We start from the raw sequence: 23,294 nt of genomic DNA, 5'->3' as shown, positions 1-23,294 counted from the left end.
TATTAATAAACGTAACACAAAGAGAACATTCAGCCCATCATTTCAAACAGGCGAAATGTTAGAACTATGCAAACGTATCATACTGTCTTCTTATGCCAGCCCCAGTTTGCATTTATTCCCTTTTCTGTTTCACTACCATTCCAAACAAAAGGATAATGAAGTTCAACGACAGTTATTTGTATGAACCTGTACTTCTATCACTCTTTATGTATCTATGAATATATTTTTATATATTCAAATATCACTGATAGTGTTAAACAGGAAGGTGGTATATAAACACCAGCATACACTAGTTGAGTTGAAATTTCTGTGTAATTCATAATAACATCTTTTGTGTCTGCTGTAACTGTCCAATTTTCAAATCTTCAATGGTTACATTTCTTTGTTGTTATTCTTTCAAATTGGCTTCTCCCATTATTTTTCTACTTTTATTATTCTCTAATCATATCAATCAAACCTTTTTATCTGTTCATTTAAAGAAAATTCTATCCAACCTCAAAGTAGAATTCAAAGTTTTTCTGGAGATCCAATGATACAGTGGATTAGATACTGCACTTTCACCTTTCAAGAGTCAACTCAGAATGCCAACAAGATTTTCTGGCTGTAAAGGGAAATTATCTTGCGCAATCTCAATCCAGTGGGTGTAGGTATAAAACATAAAATTGTTTCTAATAAAGCACTAATCAGCACTCATTTAACAGGAACCACAGATGGGTGTTGTGGAGAATGCAAAAATTTCACACTGGTACAGAAAAGAATGTTCTTCTGTGCATGCAGTTGGAACACGTTGTTGGGGAAGAGTAGTGGGAACTGTTCTCAGCATTTGCTTGTACTATATTTTACCTTGAAAGCCTTCGCACAGCACTGGTTATAAAGAAATGGCAAACTTAGTATTCCACAGCATTAGTAGGATGATTAAAAGTGTTTTTTTTTAAATGATACATAATTCCATAACATCTCAGTATATACCAACAAGAATAAAATTTATAATGTGAACGTCCTAAAAAATTCAACAACTCAAAACAAATTCATAAACGTATCTATGCCATCTTCTAATTGCTTCTACTTTTCCCACATAACCCATCATGCCTTGCCAGGCCTCACCAAGAACCCTGAACTGACATATGTCCTTTCCCAAATATTTCATGGCACAAGCCTGGTTTCCTCAGCATTGGCCCAGTGCATGTGATGCATAAAAGAAAGCACATTTACACAAAGACCTCATTATTCCCACTCTTGGCTGGCTGCCTTTTGTGCCTGCACAAGGAAAATAATCTGGAAATTGAGCACTCCCAGACTGCACACCAGCCTTGAGCACTCTCAAGCCCAGTTCCCAATTCCTGCCGTCACCTCACTGATGCGGATCATCGGTTTATATCATTAGTACCTTGGTCCACTGACCTCACTCCTCTTACCCTCTTGTCTCCAGGCTTCATATTATCATCTAACCATTTTCACAAATTCATCACTTCTCCCTAGTAGTCTTGATCAAATTATACTCCTCTGCTTGGATCTAGCCTCTGGTCAGCTTTTTGGGAACTTTACGAGACAACCATACCTTAATCTGTATTTATTCATCGTAATCCTTGGTATGCACCTGCTATCTCTGTTCCTCTTCACACTCCTTTTGAGACAAAGCCCACCTCTTCATCCCAGCCATTATTTTGCCCTGTATTCTGTCAAATGAAAGCAGCAAGATGGCAAATGGTAATTCCTCACTTACACAGTGAGAAGAAATTGTTCTTGTGGTTATCAAGAAGCATGTCACCACATGTTCTCAAGTCGATCACCATGACATGTGACAGGAGAAAGAGAACGTATGTTACATGAAAAAACACAATATCAGAAAGAAATATTTAAAAGTGAGATGCATCTGAAACCTGACAAACATAAAGAAAAAGTGAAAGACCTGCAGAGAATGTCAGGTGGAGAGAAAGACAGAAACTGTATGAGAGGGTTAAAGTCACGGAGAGAAGCAGGGATAAGAATGATTTGTACAAAGTGAGAGCATAAAATGATTCTGGAACAAAACAAATATCAATGAGGCTTAAAAGGGAAAAAGAACAACAGAAAAAATGTAAACAGTCCAAGATACAGAATAAGGAAACAAAAAAAAAGAACTAAAATGTTGAACACAAGAGGAAGGGGAGGCGTTTTCCTGGAAACTGAGATACACGGCTTTTAAAATGTTTTGTGTATAAGCAATGACACTATGTCTGTCCCCGTAATTTTTGACAAAATCATGCTACTCTTCTTCTGCCAATTAAGCATTCCATTATTAAATAAAACTAATATACTGCTGCTGCGGCAATCTTACCAACTTCTTCCAAGCCTTTCAACTTCCCCTTCACTCATGCCATTGTTAGGTACAATACTGATGCAAACTTTGGGAGATCAAAATATTTCAAAAGGTGTAACAGGTATCTGCAAAATGAGTCACTGCAAAATATGCCACATACAGCAATAAAGGGTACTTACAGGTAAATTAGTTAACAGGCTATTAATTTACGACAAACTTCAGATTTCAGATTAGTAAGGGATCTCTATGAACTTTTCAGTAATCAAAGTCTTTCCAGGCACATTATTAATCAATTACTTGACTTTTTTTTTAACTACACTTCTGAAGTTAGCACCTTTGCTGCTAACACCAAAGATCAATCTAATTAAGATCACTGCTTAAAAATTATGCTTTGCTGCATTTGGAAAAAAGACAAGTCATGGCAGCAAAATGAGGGTCTATCAATGGTTTGCGGCAAAATCTTAGGTCTTCTGTGTAAACAGTAAGGTTTAGAATCTGTGTGGTACACTATGGATGTGGTGTACATGAAGCAATTATTACTCTGTGCAAAATTTAACAAGTTTATTTTCATGAATTAGTCAAAAAGAAACCTTCAGGCATCAATTCACAGTAAACATAAATAAATGCTGCAGTGTGAAACCCCATTTGTTTTCTCATTTTCTCCCCCTCATCAAATAACAGTGGCCATTCATGCTGGGGTTTGGTTCCAGACATGGCAACCATCCAGCATCTCACCAAAGAGGTCATCCTATACAATGAGTATCAACATTCACCAATACAAAGTACTCGCAGCCCATTTGACCCTAAGAGGCAACCAACTGAGCTCTATTCTTAATTCACCAAAATCCACGAACAAGCACTTTCGAAGAAGGGTCACTTGGCAGTAATCATGAATGGAAGCACTGGCAGATTTCCCCTCTTCTAGTCTAGGAATAGTGGGGCTAACTGTATCTCCCACACGGCCAACACCTGCTGAGAACAACGAATCCAATATAGACAAAAGATCAAACTTGCCTTCCCTAATCTCTATAGGTTCGTACCACTAATTCAAATATAATCAGGAAAGCATTAAACATCACTTAGGCCACAACTATCAATATATATTGTGATTTTCTGACTAAGTCCGAGTTAAACTCTAAGCACAAACAGTGCAGAGATATTTACTCCGACCTTAGTTTGGAATAAAAATGTTCATTTCCTGATATGAGCTTAAAACCAGCTGCAAATCAAAGTAATTCAAATCACCCTCGTGTAAACACTCTAAATCAAATAGTTGGTCACTCTGGCCCCCAAGGAAAACCACAGCATAATAGGTCTAACAGTATTAGGTGTTTTATGTCAATGAATACTTTATGTGCTATACATGTCGTGTGATATGTGGGGATGTTTATGCAGTCAGTTGCCAGAGTTCCAAAAAGGCTATAGAACAGCTATTGACACAGATCTCAACACAGTCTTTAACACAGCTCCCAAAACAGGCTCCAAATGCAGCCTCAGTGCAATATGCTTATGGTAAAACAGCCGATACAATTCCAACACATATCCCAAAATAATCCAAATACAGCTCTAAACATGTATTCCCAAATCCCAACATACATTCTCAAAAAAATAGTTCCCAAGATCCATCTTAATTCAATTCCAAGCACACCCTATTTACAACTCAAATGTGCTCATGAGAACTGAAACACTCTTCAGACCATTATAAAAAGTGTCATTTGTGAAAACTAAGTCAATTTTATTTTCTAAAAGAATTAATGTAACACAGTTACAATTGTTTGTTTTAGCAACATCTTAGACAGAATAGTTTGGTTGTGGAGCAATGTTTTGCATCCATGATATGCAGCATCCAAAAACCATTGTGAATGTATTAAACCCAGAAATGGGATGTAATCTGAATGCTATGAGAGGGAGATTAATTTGGAAAAAATACATAAACTAAATTATTTTTGTAAATTATAGCACCGATTTGAAGAGATTTTGCAAATCAAATCATTAAATCTTATCATGATGCTACTTTTGAAAATGCTCTTAAAAAGCAGTATAATAAAAGAATCGGCACTTTAAATGGTATCCTCGGGACATCATAAGTGTTTCACAGTCAATTAATTACTTTTAAGCTGTAGTCACAGGTGATTTGTTGGCAAATAATGAAAATAGCAAGCAAAAATGTCACTCCAAATAGCAATATATAGCAAGCAGCATATTGAAGCATTATTTACTCCTTAAATAATGATTATTTCTCCATAAAATGTCCTTTTCCAATCTGCAGACCTCTTCGTAACCTGGTATCATATACTAAAGCACACCCTTTTCCTGTCACTAGCATAAAAAAATTAAGTTATATAGTAGCAATAGTTAACCATAGTACAGTTTCGAAGCGGTTATGTTGCTGGACCAGTAATCCAGAGGGCTGGACTAATGATTATAAACACACAAATTCAAATCCCACCACAGCATCTTGGGAATTTAGATTAAATTAATAAATTAAATCTGGAATTAAAAGGCTAATCTCAGCATTGATGACCATGAAACTATTGGATTGTCACAAAAATCTATTTGGTTCATTTTTGTGGAAAGAAATCTGCCATCCTTATCTGAGTCTGACCTATATGTGACTCCAGCCTCATGGCATTGTGGTTGACACTTTTTTTTCGTGAAATGAGCCATCAAACCACTCAGATACATTCAAGAAGAGAGTTCATCACTTGCCTTTTCAATGACATTTCGAGATAGGCAATAAATGTTGATCATGTCAACCGGCCCCTTCCCCCCCACCCATGAATGAAAATACAATAATACCAAATGAAATGATGAATGCCCAATAAATAAAAGCTAGGAAAACTATTTAAAAATGAGAAGGAATTTTACAAAATCATATTTGAAAATAACTGAAAACTACATGGGCTTTTGCCTGAAACGTTGATTTCGCTGCTCGTTGGATGCTGCCTGAACTGCTGTGCTCTTCCAGCACCACTAATCCAGTATTTGATTTTCAGCATCTGCAGTCATTGTTTTTACCGTCTTAAATTAAGACCACCACTCCAGCAGCCCACTTCAGTTCAGCAGGTATTAAATGCACTAAAGACTTTGAAGAAATACCAAGCCATAGTTTATATAAAAGAGAGAGATTCAAACAGAATCATTATTATTCTGGCAAAACCAATGTGAACTTAGGATGTATAAAATATGTCATTCAGAGATTTCAAAGCCAGGTAAATCCATTTTGTTTTTGTTCACAAACTTCAACCAAGAATCTGGAATTCAGGGTACAGTTTAGAATAGGCCATTGTTTGAAAAAAATATTTGTGGTCTTTTTTTTTCCCAATCCGTTCCCCACTACGATCAGCATTGACCCTTCACCAAAAAAAAAGTGCCTGAAGCAGTTGCCCTCAACTGCTGCTATCAGCTTAGAGGACTGTGAATTAAACCACACACTGACTTTAAAGACTGCAAAATTTCAAGGACCACGAAAAATCTCTGAATGATAATCTCATATGTTAAAAAATCTCTTCTCCCCCTCCAAGCATACGCGTGCTTATGTTATAAAACAATTTACAATTAATTTACTAATACGGATAAGTGGATAGATTGGATTACTATGATTGAAGCGTACAGCCCCTTGTCGAGCCCACGACTGAACGTTTTAAACAGCTAAATCTGCAATCCATTATACGGTTTCTTTTTTTCCTCCTTATATATGTAACTTGTTACAAGGAAAGTTTTGACGTTTGTGACTTTCTTTTTTTAACTTGGAAAATAGTTTTAAATGTGGTGTTTCAAAAACGCGCGCCCTGACGTGTGGATACGATGGAGACTGGAACGAGGGCGATTTGGAATGACTAATGAAATTCACTCGGGTATTTTCACTCCGTCCTGTACAGTTTGCAGTTACGAAGAGAAAGTGCACTTTAAAAAAAATATAAAATAGTGCCCATTAAATTTCGTCAGAAGAAACCAGTTTAAGAATGTTCTCATTAAAGCTCATTTAAATGAAATATGTGGAGGGGGGGAGGCTATTGTAAATGAGGGGGAAAATAAAACAGCCGATGCTTTTCTAAACAGACTGAGTGAATAAGATCAGCGGGAGCTAGAGAGTAAATAAATAGTAAGATTAGAGAGGGCGGGGAATTCGATTCAAACTCTGCACAATACAGCAGCTCGGGAGCTTGAGCTGCCGCCGTGTTCTCTCTGCTTTTTGCGGGGGAAAAAAAGAATATTGCAAAGAAAATTCAAATAAGCTGTTCTGTCTCTGGGATGGAGTAAAGAAAAAGGCGTGCAACAGCGTTAGCACGCTCGGCTCTGAGCTAAAAACAGCAACTGAGACGAGAACCACTTTAAGGATGGTTTTATTTCACGGTTACTTCTTGAGAGAGGGGTTTACTGGCGAAATTGGAATGGGGGGGAGGTGGGATTCAACTTGGTTGACGCAATGCTCGATTATTTAACACTTCGAACTTAATAGCGCTGCTGTTTGACTTGATAATCCAAGCGAGCAAGAGAGCATCATCTGCCCACAATCTTGTGGACGCGACTGCTCGAGAACTGAACGGAGAGCAGTGACTCCAGGTCCCCGGCGCGGTTTCTGCTCTTTCTCAGTGGCGTGCTTTTCATTTAGAACTGATTTCTGCTTTATGCCACACTTCATCATACATTTCAGTTCCCTGAGCTCAGGGGACGTTGCAAATGTGTAAAGATGAATCGATAACTCGAGGAATTTGCAAGCTTTTTTTTAGAAAAGGCAACTGCAGTAATTGCGAATGTAAAGGATAGATGGTGAACGTTCCGGTGGAGAGTGGGGAGTGAGCTCAGTTGGAATACTGCTCGGGGAATCTCTCATCCAGCACCCAGGAGAATGCAGAATCCTGTATCATTTCCGACCTTATTTTCTAAAATGAAAGTTGCTTTGTTTGCACAAACACGGTGAAGTATCGTCACTGAAGGGGATTTAGAAAAACAACTTTACCTGGGTGTTTCCAGCGGTGTGCGGTGTAATGAGGCCGCAGTTCTGCCTCTCGGCTGAGTGTCCTGTGAAGGGCGAGGCGCTTTCAGATGGGCTTTGCAGACGAGGCCGACAGGGTCACTTTCAGGAAGGCATTGCCCGCTCTTGGTGCTTTCAGATGCAGAGCAGCGGGTTACACAGATATATAATAATATAGCTACTTCAGTGTGTCTCATTTCGTGGTGCTTTCATTGGAATTTGCACGTCCTATTGCATCAATGGGTCTGAGCACATTTTTTAGGCAAAATGAAAACCTCTTGAGGGAATGCCGGACTCTCCCATTACAGCAACCAGCACAAAACAGCGATGGAGCGAGCATTTGAATTCCTATTCCACTGGCGTGATCGTATTCATTCTCATTTAACATTTCAAAGAAGTGACTTCATCATTTAATGCTTCCTTTGCTTTCTACTTCTCCCAGTACTAGAAGTTTACTAGCGCCTGAGCTCATTTCGTTTTCCACAAGAAGCATTAACTTTTTATTGCGTCCTGTTAACGTCCCCCGACCAAACAGTGCGATTTCACGCTCGCCCCCACCCCCCACCCCGGGTAGAATTGGATCCCTCAGCCGAATTTGCTCCGCTCTTATCTTAGTTTCTTCTTTCCTGGGGAGTCCAAAATCGCTCTCCGGGAGGGAAGGGGATGGGGGGTGAGGGGGCGGGGGGGGGCGGGGGGGGGAAGAGCGGAAATAGGTAAAATATATCCTCGATGAATCGCTAACAACGCCAAAGGAAGACAGAGAGCGACGGGACATTTCCCAACTCGTGGTAGAAGAGTTTGTGTCCAATCGTCCGGACTGAGAAAGAGAGAAAAAAAAACTGCGGTGTGAGGGAAAACAGAGTCTGTGCTTCCTGAACAGTCCGAGTTCCTTGTGCTTTTTTTTAAAAATCAGTCGATTGCAGTTACACGCACTATACAGTTTTCCCAAATTGATAATATTTGCTTCATATTATGTATAAACTAGGCTTATCTAATGAATGACCAGTTCGGTATTATTTTTATTAAACACCCTGCATTATTTCTAAGCAAATATCTTGCACAGACACGATTTCTCCTTGTGGGATATTAAATAGAGATTGCGTACTCATTCTTGTTTCTGCTGGATCTAAAAAATGAAACGTTAGTGTTGTGTACATATCTCTCTGCTAAGTGCAACACACAGATCTAGCTGCATCTCGCCATTATCTGTTTCATCTGATAAACGTAATAAATCAACTCGTCTATCGACTTGTCTGTCCAATAAATCTATTTGACTAATAAAACTATCTAAATATTGATCTACTTTTCTATTGACAGGCAATTTCACAAATAAAGTAAGAAACCGGTGCAACGGGCAATGTGTTGTGGACCATTGAGAAACAGAAAGAGAATTCGACAACAGAGGTTTAAAAAAAAACCCCAGCAGGGTAACTGATTGAAGCAGACTGGAAATGCAAAACGCAGGAGAGAGGTGAAAAATGAGATTCTTTGTATCGACTGGCGGGGACATTAACAAAATAAAAGCACCGAAATCGTCAAAGACAGAAAGAGTGAAATTGTACTCAGATGAAGCAGACCCGATCCAAGTTCTTTCTGTGATCTGTTTATCAAGGAAACAGGGGGCTTGCCTGTTTTAACCGCCAGTCCCTTTGACACGGAATTCAAATATGGGGCATTTGAACGTTTAGTTTAATTCTCGGGAAACTTCACTTGTGATCTTTAAATTGGACCAGTGATGGGAAAAATATACATTTCCAGCTTCAACCGGTGGTCCTTGTCTAACAGAAAGAAATAAATTAAAGAAAGTGCCGTGAACGTCGACCCGCCATCTGACCAGCGGACCGTCCCAGTGTTTCCATTTTGGAAAGAGCTCCATGTGAAACTGTATCAGTACATTCACACAAAGCCAGTCTCTGAACTCAGCCATTACTACCATTGTGCCAAGTGTACACACAAATGGCAAAATTTCTAGACCCTGGAAATCAGTCAGATACTCAGATCTGGGTTTCTGGGTGAATGCGGACCCAGAACTGACCCCTTGAGCAGGTAGCTAGCTGCAAACAATTTCGACTAAAATAATCCAGTCATGGCATAACTTTTTTCTGCTGTTTCGCCCATTTATATATTATTGGCTACATGAGCCCGTGGGCTGCAGGCCAGGATCAAAGTCTAGGACATTCTGGGCCCATGGTACTGTACTTAATAGCCTTTAGTAAAGTATTTAAATTGGAAAACTACCATCGACATTAGTTGAGCTAAGCTCTCTGAGCAATTGGACAATAGGAATATCGCTTTCTAAGACAGTGTTCACTGTTATATTTTAACTGCCTTAAGTTTTAAAGCTGTGAAGACATTATACCCATTCACATTAAGTCACTTTTGGATATATACATGACAACCTACCATGAGGCAATATGACACGAAAGATTTGTACATATAATTCAAATAAATGTGGTTATTTTTTATACAATAGCAGTTTGTTAAAATGGAAGAATGTGTTTACTCTAAGCGCTTTATTTGCTTTATGTGATTATTGTTTGTCAATACAAGGGTCAATTACTAGTTGAAAACCTGAACAAAGGGATATCTACAAATTCATAACTCTTTAACATTTTTGGTATACCTCGCGTTTACAGAGCGTACATTGGCCAAAAAGGACAAAGCTGTTTGACTTTAATCAATGGCGAGCGCTGGGTCACTTCAGCAAAAATGTAGAGGCTGCCTGCTTCGATTGGTTTATATTGTAGTCAGATTAATAAAACGTCTTGACTCAGTGCCAAGTGCATCAAGCGAAACGTTAAAAAAAACACACATTACAGGAGTCGGTCTATTCAGAATGCGTGTCAGCGTTCTCAAACATGGTCGTGGTTTCAATCTTCTTCACAAACTTGTCATCTTGCTGGTCAAATCCCCTGATGAAAGTTGTTTTATTCGCAATTGGGATTTTAATCCACAAATTTGGCCATTTCCGAAGACAAATTTGCCGCCGCATTAGGTATAACTTGCATCCATCCATACGCTATTAAATATTGTTTAACACTGATATATCAATCCAAACATTACTAAGTAATAACCTTCCTTTCATTTGACTAATGCAATACCTGCTCACCATTTGCCTCCAAGCAAAACTAGCATGGGATCGAGAATGATTTGTTTTAATATATATCGTGTGGAAATGTATTTTTTAAACCCATGCGGTTTACAGTAAGTCTGCAATTTACTGAGAGAGCCTCACAGCGCAGTCGGTGACCGGGCTTTTAGGCAGTATCTTAAAAATGACAATTTAAGTCGGGTGTAACACGTGAAGAATCGCGCCCTCGTATTTTGCGCTTCCAAAACCCACCAAACGTGTTATTTGTCTGCCCAACGTGTCAATGCACGCAGAGGTGTGCAGTTCTGAGGATTGGGGGCCGGGAGGGGAGAGAGAGAGAAGGGGGTGAGCGTCTGCTTGTTGAGGCGGGAGCTCACTGACTATTCTCGATGGTGACACTGAAAGTGATATTGGATTTTTAAAACACCCCCCCCGCCACCGAAATATCGCCCGGATCCGCCGATGCACTACGAGGAACGCGGCTGTGTGTGTGTGTGTGTGTGTGTGTGTGCGCGCGCTCCTCTTGTTTTAAGATGAAATTTGATCCAAACTATAGACTTAGAAACCATCGCTGGAAAAAAAAAATCAGAAACACCGGCATTCACAACATCTGCTCTGACAAAAAAAAAGCCCACGAACTGACAAGCTCGATAATGTTGTTATTGCTGTGACTATAGGGAACTGCTGAGAATCCACTTTTGTGAAGGACCGTAAGGTTGGAATCTGAATGTACAGTTTAGATAAAGGAGTTTGGAAACTGCAACGGGACCCTGTGCCTTCCACAGTAATGTGGCAAATCTATGACGAAGTGTATTAAACCATATCTTCAGAGTGAGGTCTATTTCAGGGACACTGTACACCAAACTCAAGTGAATATTGGGCTCCTCTCTAAACCCAGGCGGCAGAATAGTTTCTTTTCGCTCTAACGCCTGCGCTGGATTTGTTTAACAGAATACCAGAAACACTTGACCAAGGCTCTGAATGTCGAGTGAACCCATTTTCACCCTCACACTTCGCAAACCATTTGAGAAGGCGGAATTTTGACCATTACACAGCCCGGAGACAGACACACTGCCACTCGGCCTCACACTAAACGTGATGGGTGAACTCTCCCGTCTTTCGTTTTGAATGGTTCCATTCAGTATCGCTTTGCACGATTACATTTCTGCAGAATGTGCAGAAACGTAACGGTCAGAATTTTCCTATTGCCATACACTGTGTCAAAATACACATCTCGTGTAAACAGCCCCAGTATTCAACGTGTCTCTCTGTATTGTAGAACAGCATTGGAGTCTGAGATGTGCTCTCTACTCCTGGACTGCAATGTAAGGTGCTTATCAGCATGTTTAGCGATATAAAGCAATGTTATTCAACCTAAGCATTATCCCGGGTCCATTTTAGATATTTTATGTTGAAAAAGCCTCGATTCCCTTTTTGTCAGTGCTACTTCCTGCGACATTAATGCATATTAACAAAAGACTATACGAGACCATCTTTTGCGTATATTTCCAAAGCGATTTGCAAAATTATTTGTTGCGATTAAGCAGCTTGCATTTCCACCCACACACGCAGCTTGTGTAGAGAGACACTGACCTGAATGTGTAGCCATGGGGAGCGGAGATGGGAAGTATTTTGCAGGTTGAAAGTGAGCCGGGTGCGGTGCGGTGCTGTGGCCGGTCGAGGCGATCCGTCCGACGGCTCGGTGCGCCAAGGCGCCGCGCTCCCTAGCTGCCTCCACGCCGAGCGCATGAGACAGGAGGTGGGGAGGAGGAGCGAATTCCCTGCCGTCCATAACGGAGCCGAGATCACCCCCAGTGTAAAGATCCACAAAGCCGGGCGGGTCTCCGGGAGGGATTCAGGCTGATCTGAGCTCATCCGAGTGTCCGCTTGCACAGCCAGCCGAGCCTGCCATCCTCTAGAAAGAATGGGAGAAACATTGATCAGTCAAACGTCTTATTTCAGACCTGGGGCAGAGAAACTTTGCCGTGCTCGCTGAGCCGCCATGCTGCAGTCACCAGTACAATAACAGCAGCGGAAAACTCCGAGCAGTCTCGTTCATTCAAACCCCCTCCATTTCCAACTAATGACAGGGAACAGTGGATCCAAGATAAACTCAAAGTCACGGACCAGAAGAACCAACGCCCGAGACCATTTTAATAATACATATACCTGGGAAAAAAAAACACTCTTATAAATCACACCAATTTACCTTAACACTTAGTAGCTTCAACAATGAGAGAAAAATTAAAGCAAATATCTACACTTACAGAGGCTGCATTTAGCGCACGGCACCCGGGGACATAAATTACTCATGACATTCAGAGGATTAAACAATGAAATGTTTATTAAAGACGGCCCCGTTTCTAAGACGAATTGGTTTGTGCAACAGAACTTGTGCGGCATTTTTTTCCCCCTTTCTTTACCATTCTGTCCACTTCGATGTCCGAGCTGTATTGACACCCCCCGCTTTGGGGCGAGCGCGCAGCCGGTCTGCACGAACAATTTAATGCAGGAGGTTATCATTCATTCACTCGCCCGTCTTTGGTCTTTCATCCCTCTCCCCTATTTCTCAGCATTCCTCCCTCCCTTCCCTCCTCTCTTCCTCTACTTCCATCTGACAGTAATTTTTTTTTGCCACAACACACTCGTATTTACAGAGAGTTATGAGGAATAGTTTAAAATATAAAAAGAAAACGCTCATATGAAGGAAATCTACGGTAACAGCACCACCCCACCACCCCATCCTGCAATACCCCATTTCTCAATCAATTTCCGAATCTCAAAAGTCAGTTTTATTTATAAAAACCACCGAGTATATAGAAACCCACACAAAGTAGACTACAATGCGTCCTACAGTTAAAGCTATCGCATACTCTCACGCAGATCGCGATTAAAGTACTCTGCACGAAGATGGAGCAATTAATCGAGAGGCTACCATTAACATTTTGGAAATAGTTGGAATCCGATGAAGTAAAATGCCTGTTTTTTTCCCCTAATGTGCGGAGTCCGGTTATCAATTCACAGCACAATATGACTACCGTCTCCTTCTGTGCTCCGTCTCATTATCTAACACTGCTGTGCTTTCAAATTAAAATCCAGGCGTTTATTTTCTCGCCGACAACACAGCGGTGGAATTATTACTCATCCTTATGGCTTTTAGGGTTTTCTGAGATGATACCCTCTTTCCAAATTCTGAACAGGAACGGGACATTTCGCCTCGTTGCAGTGCAATAAGAGCTAAGACCGCTCCCTCTCAATGACGACTTGATAAAAGCAAACGGCACAGCGGCCGTTATAAATACTTCGCATTGTTATATAAATATATATATATATATAAATTTATATTGCAAATTAGGACGACATTTCAGAAGGTGTATTGAGTGCAAGTACATGAATGAGCGCACTGTCTTCAAGAAACCAACCGGGCTAGACAGCATAGAGATCGGGCACATAAGCACAGCCGTCCCGCTTGGGAGCTGGAGCTGCGGGTTTTTTTGCACAAACGGAATTGGTATTTTACAGCAAAAAGAAGGAAGGGGGGATAAAACGGTTTTTTGATTACATTTCTTTAATAACAAACAAAGACGGAAATACATTAATTTACACTTAAAAGTAACAAATATTTTAATTTTTATCATGTTTGTATTTTGACTTTTCTTGTATATATGTAGCAAAAATGTGTACTTACTGCAATTCCGAGTATACACTGCCTTATTGTGAAAAAAGCAAAAAAGAAAGACTAATTTTTAATTATCTGGACGCTATGTGACATGCTACACTTCTGAAAAGGTTGCAGTTGAGCACGAGCACTAAAAGATTTCTTTGCTTCAACAACTTGTCTGTACAATGAGGCACGCACAGCGAGCAATCCTGGGCTCTTGTCAATCAAACTGTGTAAACAAGACCCCCATTGGCTGGCGGCCCGCCAGATCCCTGTCAATCAAACTGTGTAAACAAGCCTCTGATTGGCTGGCGGCCAGCCCGCGCCGGGCTGCATGAAAAGCAATTAGGGCGCGGCGACGGTTTCGGGGCACCCCTCGCGCCGAGTTGAAGGAGAGCTGGTATAAAGGGAAGTGACGGTTTCGCGGCCGCCTCCACAGAGACCCAAATGGCCTAGGAGCAGAAAAGGGAGAAGAGTGAAAGAGTGGAAGTTGTAAGTGCAGGAGGAAGGTGATCTTCGCAGAGAAATACTGAGTGAAGGGAGAACTGCAGTTGCACACAGAGACAGAGAAAACAGTGGAAACGCAAGGCAGCAGAATTTGCAGAACAGAGCCAGAAAGAGAAAGCAACGTGGAAGAGCTGGACAGACTGGGACAGAACAATTGCAAGGCAAAAAGTAGTGCTGTGAAAGGAAACAGGAAGAGTAATGGAACAGACTTTTCCAACACCAGGAAGGAGCCACGAAGATCATTGCGACAGAACCAGAGAAGCAGCAAAGAGATTGAATAGGAGACTTTAAACTTATTTAACATGTGTAAGCGTGAGTGTCAGAAAGATAAAGCAGGGACAACTGTGTCCAAAGGGATAATTGTGATTTCAAAGTTTACTGAGGAAAAGAGTTCAAAAAGAAAGGGAAATATGTGAGATCTGAACAAGCTGGAAGAATAAGCAGTTGTACGCGATATGGGGTGAAGAAATTTAATGCACAATGCCTGGCGCGATGAGGAAGTTTGGAAAGCTCTGTGCTCTGCTGAAAACACATGGTGTGTGTGTGTGCTTACATCCGCCTAGGCAGACTTCATTCTGCAATGCAGCAGTTTCAAGAAAAGGGAAGAATACAGATCGAGGTGGGTTTAAAAATAATTTTTCTAATTCAATTTCTGCGTTGCCATGACTTCCAAAACTAGACCAGTCTCTTGTATATTTATACACGTGTGTGTGAACTTGCTCACCTCTAGATCTTCTACTCTCTTTTCTCTAACTTGTAATTCTCTCCTTTTTCCCTTCTCTCTCTCTCTCTCTCTCTCTCATTTTACACCAACAGAGGAGGCCTGTTGAAGCCTGGAGGACCAGTGGATAGGATAATTAATGCAAAATGACTGATGGCTGTTGAAGAAGGCAAGTCCTGCAAAGAGGATTGTGCGTGATCAATGAAGCATCACTGACTGACAGTTTCCTTCGATCTTACACCCAGATCCAACTACCGGAACGAGGATTTGTCACCAGAGGCCGGAGGCTACTCCATGCATGTTTGCAATGCAAGGCAAAACGCTGAAAGGAAAAAGAAACAGGGGAAGAAAGAGAAACAAGACGTTTCTTTTTACAAAAAAAAGTTAAATAAAAAAGCAGCTCGAGAAGAAAGGATAGGTATTTTAAAAATCAGATAAATTTGAGAATGGAAATTATAGTTGCAGATGTATATAATGTGTCTATTTAAACTTTCCAGTGCCGTATAAATGTTTTGCCTAGGCTCTCGTTTTGTGAGCTCGTGTGCGGATTGACCACATAGGTCTGAGCTACAGAGGTAACTCGGCATTAAACTTGTTAACATCTACAGTCTAGCATCAAGTCGTCGTTTCTCACCCCCCATCCCATTTCCGTCATGAATTGTCAATTTTAGGCCGGCTTCACAAATTCAAAACCAACCAACCAGTGGTCTTTGGGCTTTGGATCTTGATTCGGAAGCATGACCGTCAGAAAGCAGCTTCATGCAATAAAATGGCAATGTGTTTCAGAGAGGAAATAGCGCCTTTTCCTTTCTGAAGTGACTGAAATTCAAACGAGCAAAGGCACCGGGCTGTTCCTTTGCTGTATGATTTCAGGATGGGTTGTAAAAGAGTCTCGGAAAGAGAGAGACTGTTACTTTAATCCACGGAGCTTTGAGCGAATGTGAGAAATCTCTCTAATAGGGCAACTGCATCTGTGTTGCATTATAAGCTGTTGAGGTCACCCTCGTAAATGCAAGAAGCTATTGGCACGGCTGCTTCATTACGATGCATTTTATTGAAGAAAAACGTAAAAGTAAACGGGGCTCGAAAGGACTGAAAAGCAGTCTGCAGTCTGTGAATGTTTCAGTCCGTGTAATTTTTTTTGCGTTTTCTTAATCGGGTGTTGAAGAGAAATTTGTGAAGATATTATCTGGACAGATCACGTTTCGAAAATGCAGCATTTTTTTGTGGGGAGGGTAGTGGAGTGGGAAAAAAAGGATCTGGTTTTAGCTTTAATAAGTTAGAACCTACCGATAGGTGTAACGACTACTTTTAAACATCAATTAGGAGAAGGTTAACTTAGTATGAACATTCTAAGTGACTGTAACGGCAAATCAAAGAAACGTATCAAAACCGAAATACCACATAAGGTCAGACATTTCCTTCTTTAGGCTCGAACAGCTTTTATCATCAACAAAAAAAATACATTTTGCACAAAGGGCCCTTTATTGTGCGATGGCGCTCTCACACGGTATCACAAAGTTACTCACATACAATCGCATGAAGGAAACTTGCCAAAATGATTGAAAATAAAGATAGGCAATCTCCTTTCACGGCTGTGAAGCCTCTCTTCTGGCGTCTGTGTAGCCACTTTGTGTTAAACCTTTCTTTTTATTTATTTTACAAATGAATCTGTAAGCACGCCACAATTTACGAAAACCGAGGGGGGTTTTATTATCAACCATCAGACCAGCTAAATTTTAAAACAGACTAGGGAGGGAATTAAGGGGCCGGTGTGACCACACTCAATGAATTCCACTTGAACTCTGGTTTGTGTCCAGTTAACCTTTCTACCGCAATCTCTTCATTTTCTGCCTAGTTTTCACCAAAAGAAAAGTTACCACGTTAAAGAACAGCGTATGTGGATGTGTGAATTATTTTATATATAATGCCCAGCTTGGGCATTACGTGGTGTATTCCCCCGGCACGGGAATTTTTGTTGGTTGATTTTTTGTTTGTTCTATAAAGTGCAGCACAGACACCGGTTAGATGGTCTTTGAAAGTGCGAACTGAAGAGAGTTCAAGATGAACTCGATGGGAGAAAGCTTTCAAATCAACTGGAGAAGGAGAGATTCCCTTCCCAGCACGTTCTGGTTTATTTATGTACTGCAAACCAACAAGGAGATGCTGTGCTGACAATATCCAACTCGGTATCTGTGCTGATGGGTTTTTAAAAATGATCTGGTTTCTAATCCCGATTCCCTCGCCACGCGTTTGGAATATTCTATGGAAAATTAAACAGATCTAATATGCACAGTCAGAACTCGCACCTTCACCAAAACGTTTCATTATTGAGAATGTGCGGAGGGTGTGTTATGTGATAAATCGCACTGCCTTCAGTTAGTCAATTAAACGCGGACCCCTCGAAACAAAATATCAGTTCTGCTTTAACGCCAGGATTGTACAGCAGCTCAGAAATGGTCAAGCTGCTAAGAACCAGCTTTTGTCACGCGTTTATACTATATACCCATTTACAATTGTTGATCACTTGGTTCCTTTTTAAAAAATGCTCTTCATTTATAAATTTTCATATTCCATTAAATGAGAAGTGGGCGGCCCAGGAAATTCGAAAGAGTGCCCATCATTTTCGTGTTGTAAATATTAGTCGAGGTTTTTTTTTGAAAGAAATAGATTTGGCGTTTTCTAAATAAATCCTTGTATAACACATAGCAAGATTCGCCCTTTACCGATGTGTAGAGGAGGTGGGAATAAAACCTAGCTCGAGATGCACGCGTTTTAAAAAAAATCTTAAATGAATCCAAATTAAATATTGTTTTACAATTGAGCAACAATTTTCGGAGCTTATTTTTCTGACAGTCTGTCAATTTTTGATGTTGGAATGGACGTTAGACAAGCCCCTTTCTTTGCTTACGGTTTTCTACAACCGAGTGAGCCTGTCACATCAATAGTTTTAAAACAGGGAAAGTGAATTTGAGCGTTCATCACTCAAAACTTATCCAAGGGCTTAGTGCCCCTGCTACATGCATGTTGTGGATATTCATGGCTGTTAATTATCAATTTGCTATTCAGCAACATGCTGAAAACACAAAACGGTGTTCAAGATGTTAGGGTGGTTATTACCAATCGCTATCTGTGATGAATTTATGTATTATAATGAATTTAATTACCGATGTAAATAAATGTTGTACACTGTATGGAGATGGGCTGTTTTAATATTGTGTGGGGTGTGCACGCGTTGACTCTGCCTGCCCGAGGCTGCTGAAGCGTTTCGAAGAGGGAATGAATGGTGGACGCAGTTCAAACTGCAGCCCGAGCTATCTGCTCGGGATAGACTCCCGTCCTCCGCGCGTTCCCTGGAAGATTGAGGGGCGCCTCATGTTCGATGGAAGTCACCGTCACTCTGTGAGGGGGGGGGGGGGATGTTTGTGAGCGCACGTTAGTTGAACCCTCCGTAAAGAGTGTGAAAATTAACGCTGTTGAAAATCTTTTATCAACGGTCTCCTTGTCGATTTACAACCCCCCTACTCCAACGAACACCACCCGGCTCGAGGAGTGATATTTCCCAAGAAATTGTAAATTGCGGATTTACAGGTCCTTTTCGGATTCTCCCCACGGAAACTCGGTGGCGGCTGGGTGTAAATGTGCAGAACGGGACGGCGACGTTCAACTGCCGGGCGCAGGAACTGCCTCCGAGAGAATACTTTCGGTTTCATACCTCAGCAATGGGAAGCCCTACAGACTGTGGCTGCGAGTTTGCAATATATCAAAGTAAAATGCTTTTATTTGATACAATAGTCCGCAATGAGACTACGGGCCGGGGTTGTGGGGGGGGGGGGGGGGTTCGACAGGGTACAAGGGCAAAAAGACAAAAGGAAAAACTAATTTACATCTGACAAAAAAAAGAGTACAAGCTTAAACTGGGACAAGCGATACTCAGTCCGCTTTCTGCACCGGTTTAGATTAAAAAAATCATCATGTCTCCCTGAGCTATGAGGAGTTAATTTTTTTTGGTGGGTGGTGGAACGGGAATAAGATCCATGCATCTTTGGAGCTAATATTTCACCGAATGCAAGCTCATTTGCCTGCTAAGTAATACTATTGAGCCCGCTATTGGAGTGGAGATAAAAGTCAACGCATCCACAGTGATCTCTCCCCCTCTCTCTCTCGCTGCGTGCTCTCTGCAACACTCGCTTTGCACATATTGAAACATTATACAACCCCCCGAGCTCAGTGCCTCAGTTTCTGTGTGTGGCGCTTGAGATAGAAGTCTATTTTCTTTCCACGGTTGTCGAGGTTGGTGCCGATAGGCCGGAGCTTCTTTCATTGCCATCTATTTGGGAGAGTGAATGCAAAATGGCGCAAATGCAGCATTCCCTGTTTGCAGTCGATGAGCCCTCAGATTTACATTATAAGCAGATCCTCGTGATGTTTGATCTCAGAGAGCAGCGCTGGGGAAGATTTGAGGGTATTTGTGCTTCAGGCAACACACTGCAGACTCTGTCCGCTGCCAGTGTGATCCGAATCGGTTACTCACAGGAGAATTCACCCAACGTCATATGGAAAGAGCAGAAACCCTAGAATAAAACTGAAAACAGACACATGCACTCACACACTCGGGAAAACTCTGCACTCTTCATTTCAAACACACACATACCTGAGATACTAATGTTAAAACCCCGGGACCGACCTGCAAGTGTTCTGGGGAACCCCCACACGTGTTGCAATGATTTTTTTTGTGTTCAAACTGCAATGATACTGAGGTGAAACTTATTGCACACATTTACCTCAAAGGCTTGCAGTGCACCTCATGCTAAAGTACTTCCATCGTTTACATCTGCAGCAATGCATCGAGTCCCCTTTCATACTCATGACGACACCGTCTTTTTAAAATAATTTCATCCAAATAGGCGCTAAAATGTTCGACCTTGCCTAGCAGAGCCACTCTTGTTTTGTTTTCACCTCCCCCTCCCACCCTACTGCATTTTAAGGAGATAATTAGCAACCTAGCCTTTAGTCAGCAGAGTACAATAAGATTATAACCAACCCCCCATCACAAACAGTTCCCCAACCGCGGGGTTCCCTTTCAAATTGCTTTTCTTCCTCTTCTTTTGTGGTTTAAAGACACAATACGCAGTAAAATAAATAATTGAAAAGCGTAAAGATGTTCTGCTGTTACACCCCGACCCTTTTCCCCAGTAATCAAGATTGGGTTTTATTCCATCAATGTTAACCTTAAAAAGGTGGGGGGGAATTCAGGAGATAGAGAAGGGATTACAGCGTTCTGCATGATTTAACTTCCTCCATGCCAACAGAGACTATCTGTTCATCGCCAAAGAAAATACTCAAATTTCTGCTATAATTTGATTAAAAAACAATAGACGTTTGAGGTCCTAAATGTGCTGCAGCTGAAAAGAGTTTAATCTATTTGCTCAAAACCTGCAAAACAAGATCTAATTGGCAACGTATTAGTAATCCTGCAACTGAAGCTCTGTCAGTTTTTTTTTTAAAATAACTAAAACAGAAGGATTTATCAAACAGGGAAAAGAATGTGCTCGCCGAATGGAACGGTACCAAGTGACAACTTTGGACAGAACCTGAGTTAAAACAACATGCTGCTTGTCTTGTAAATGTGGCACAATTGTGTGAATTGTATTAACTACATTTTCGCCGGCTTCGGATTTATATTTATGAATACGATATAAATCACCAGACGTTGTGTGCTGCACCAATTTATTACGGGTCCATTTTCGCCTTGATTCCCGATGCATCAACACCCCCCCCCCCCCAATTAACAATCATGCAACGGCAGAAATATATATATGTCGGCGGTGGAACAATCCTTACAAATTAGCAAAACAACAAAAGCACTCATAAATGAAAAATCGCGCATTTGCTTCAGAATTTCCCTAAACGAACAGTTGACAAACCAAACCATCGCTCTGTGAATCTGAAGATGAATCGTAGGGAGCTCATGAAGCGAAAATAAAAATCCGCGGGTCTCCGCCATTCCACCCACACGCACCTCCCAAACCCTGATGGAAACCAAACCAACTTCTGTATGAAATATAGCGTTCACTTCAAAACCCAGTTAAAATTGCATGTCTTTTTTTGGGGTCTAGATTTCCAGGAAATTAAATATCTATCTTGTCCCCTTTCACCTGGGTTTGATTTGCCTGCTCGCTTTACACTATAGCACAGCTTTGAATTGGACAGGCAAAAAAAAAAGTTATTTTCAAATAAAATGAATCGCCGACCCCCACATTCCTTTGCAGTGTAAAAGGCGAGCCGAACACTAAAGCTCATCTTGTTTATTCTCCAGAAGACAGTGTGGACAATGGTCATAGGACATTCTTATCATTTAACTGTTCACATACACTGTGGTCCCTTTCTTTCCTGTTATAGTTCCCTTTCGCCCGCTTATACGTTGTGTATATTTATAAACCGCTGACGGGGGAAGAAAAAAGATTTCTTTTTTTAAAAAATGACATACCAAGGCGATCGATGCAGGCGGCAGATCGAGACTGTTTCCTAGAGAAAGCCCAGTTGTAAATATCTGCACGGTTTGTATTTTGTCCCGGGTTGCCTCTGTTTTGTTAAGGATTGGTGTGCCAACAGGATTCTACCTGTCTCCATACAGTAAAAGAGGGAATGAACTCGGTCAAACAGATGCGTTCTGCGCTGCCACTCCGCTCTCAAATTTATGGCTGGCTGACGTGCCTCTTCTCCCACAATGGAGCCGCTTGACATTAACCATAAAATTGATGAGAGAGAAGCGAAATCTAATCTCTTTTCCAGATCCTCTCCGCTTTTTCCCGGTTCCAGTATCCCACTTTGAGCAGGCAGCCCCACTCCCTTTGTCTCAAACCCGGCGCTTCCGCCACTATTTTTTTTGCTGCTGTTGGGAATTTTTTTAAAACGGGAGGTGGGTGGGCGGAGAATTTCTTTTCTTTTTGGTGGCGGGGGTGAAGGTAAAAATCCTAATTCTGCGAACTTCCTAAACTCGGCTATTGTTGGGTCCACAGTGTTTGGAACTGTGCTCAAGGCACGACTCTTCAATTGAACCTGGTCAACACAGCAATTTCCACAGCACCCTCACCCCCCCCCCCCCGTATACGACTCAGCCCTTTTAAGAGAGAAACCGCACATTGAAAGAATGGAGTACACATGTACACACTGAGCTACGACTTATTCTAATTGGGGCTGACTATTGTTTTGCTTGTTACATATAAAAAGAAAAAAAGCTCATCTGTGACCTCTGCTTCTTTAATGTTGGTTAGATTGACGAAAGCAATGCTTCCCGCATTGATATGTAATGGTGAGAGAGAGAGAGAGACAGAGACCAAAGGGGCCAGCGCGCTGGAGAAGACAGCTCTCCCCGGATCCAGAGGTTCGCGTCCTGAACTGCCTGCTGAGGTCACAGCCCTGGGGAAATACACTGACGCCATTCTGGGACCCCCAGATGACGTCACACAGTCAGGGCCACGTGACGTCACACACAAGACGTCATCGCCTCTTGGAGCCCCACCACCACCCGCCCTCCCTTTCCCACACCCAACCAGGAAATCGAATGGCCTGAATGTTTTAACCCCTTGCTCTTTTTAAATTTGCAGTCAACCTTTACCCGGAAGCTCGTTGAGTGTAACTATCAAATGTCTCCACTTAAAGACCGCCTGCATTATCACTGCTTCGTTCTTCCCCTCTTGTTGTTGGCTCGTTGTTTATTGGCATCAACATCGACAGTCCATCGCTTACTGCTCCCACCCTCCGCGCCCCCCAACACTAGCCTCCCCTACGCTTGGTGACTGCATGGTTCCCATTTTCAAAGTCCCGGGATGACGCCAGCACAAGTGACATGATAGTGCAGGGTCTAAATGCACACCGGTGCATTTAGGCAACCTGGACATTGACTTTCTTCTCTCTCTCTCTCCCTTTCCTCACCCAACCCTACATCATAACCAGGATGAGCGAGAATGCACATAGGGGGAAATGGTGCTGCAAATGGATGTAGCTGTCAGTCAGCAACTCCACAGATACAGA

The 23,294-nt window shown here is 41.6% G+C and overlaps 1 protein-coding gene and 1 long non-coding RNA gene across 9 annotated transcripts in view; one reads left to right on the top strand and one right to left on the bottom strand.

The window, feature by feature from the left end:
- bahcc1b (BAH domain and coiled-coil containing 1b) overlaps window positions 1–22,296 on the bottom strand; it is a 244,742-nt gene extending 222,446 nt beyond the window's left edge. For 6 of the 8 annotated variants that reach the window (XM_072558582.1, XM_072558584.1, XM_072558586.1 and 3 more), the window contains exons 1-2: window positions 14,057–14,213; window positions 11,962–12,283 (exon numbers count right to left, since the gene is read on the bottom strand). In XM_072558582.1, coding sequence (XP_072414683.1) covers window positions 11,962–12,160 — 199 coding nt within the window. In that variant the 5' untranslated portion in view covers window positions 12,161–12,283; window positions 14,057–14,213. Of the gene's footprint in view, window positions 1–7,262; window positions 7,603–11,961; window positions 12,284–14,056; window positions 14,214–21,747 lie in introns of those variants that run through there. The other 2 variants (XM_072558583.1, XM_072558589.1) reach the window with 2 other exon arrangements.
- LOC140464002 (uncharacterized) lies at window positions 14,395–18,455 on the top strand. Its single transcript, XR_011954839.1, has 2 exons — window positions 14,395–15,155; window positions 15,353–18,455. It is a non-coding gene; the product is annotated as an uncharacterized lncRNA (long non-coding RNA).
- Window positions 22,297–23,294: the final 998 nt, after the last annotated feature.

The sequence above is a fragment of the Chiloscyllium punctatum genome, chromosome 39 (assembly GCF_047496795.1).
Source record: "Chiloscyllium punctatum isolate Juve2018m chromosome 39, sChiPun1.3, whole genome shotgun sequence".
NCBI classification, from domain to species: domain Eukaryota; kingdom Metazoa; phylum Chordata; class Chondrichthyes; order Orectolobiformes; family Hemiscylliidae; genus Chiloscyllium; species Chiloscyllium punctatum.
The sequence above is the reverse complement of the archived record's forward strand: the minus strand, read 5'-3'. Positions and strand labels throughout refer to the sequence as shown.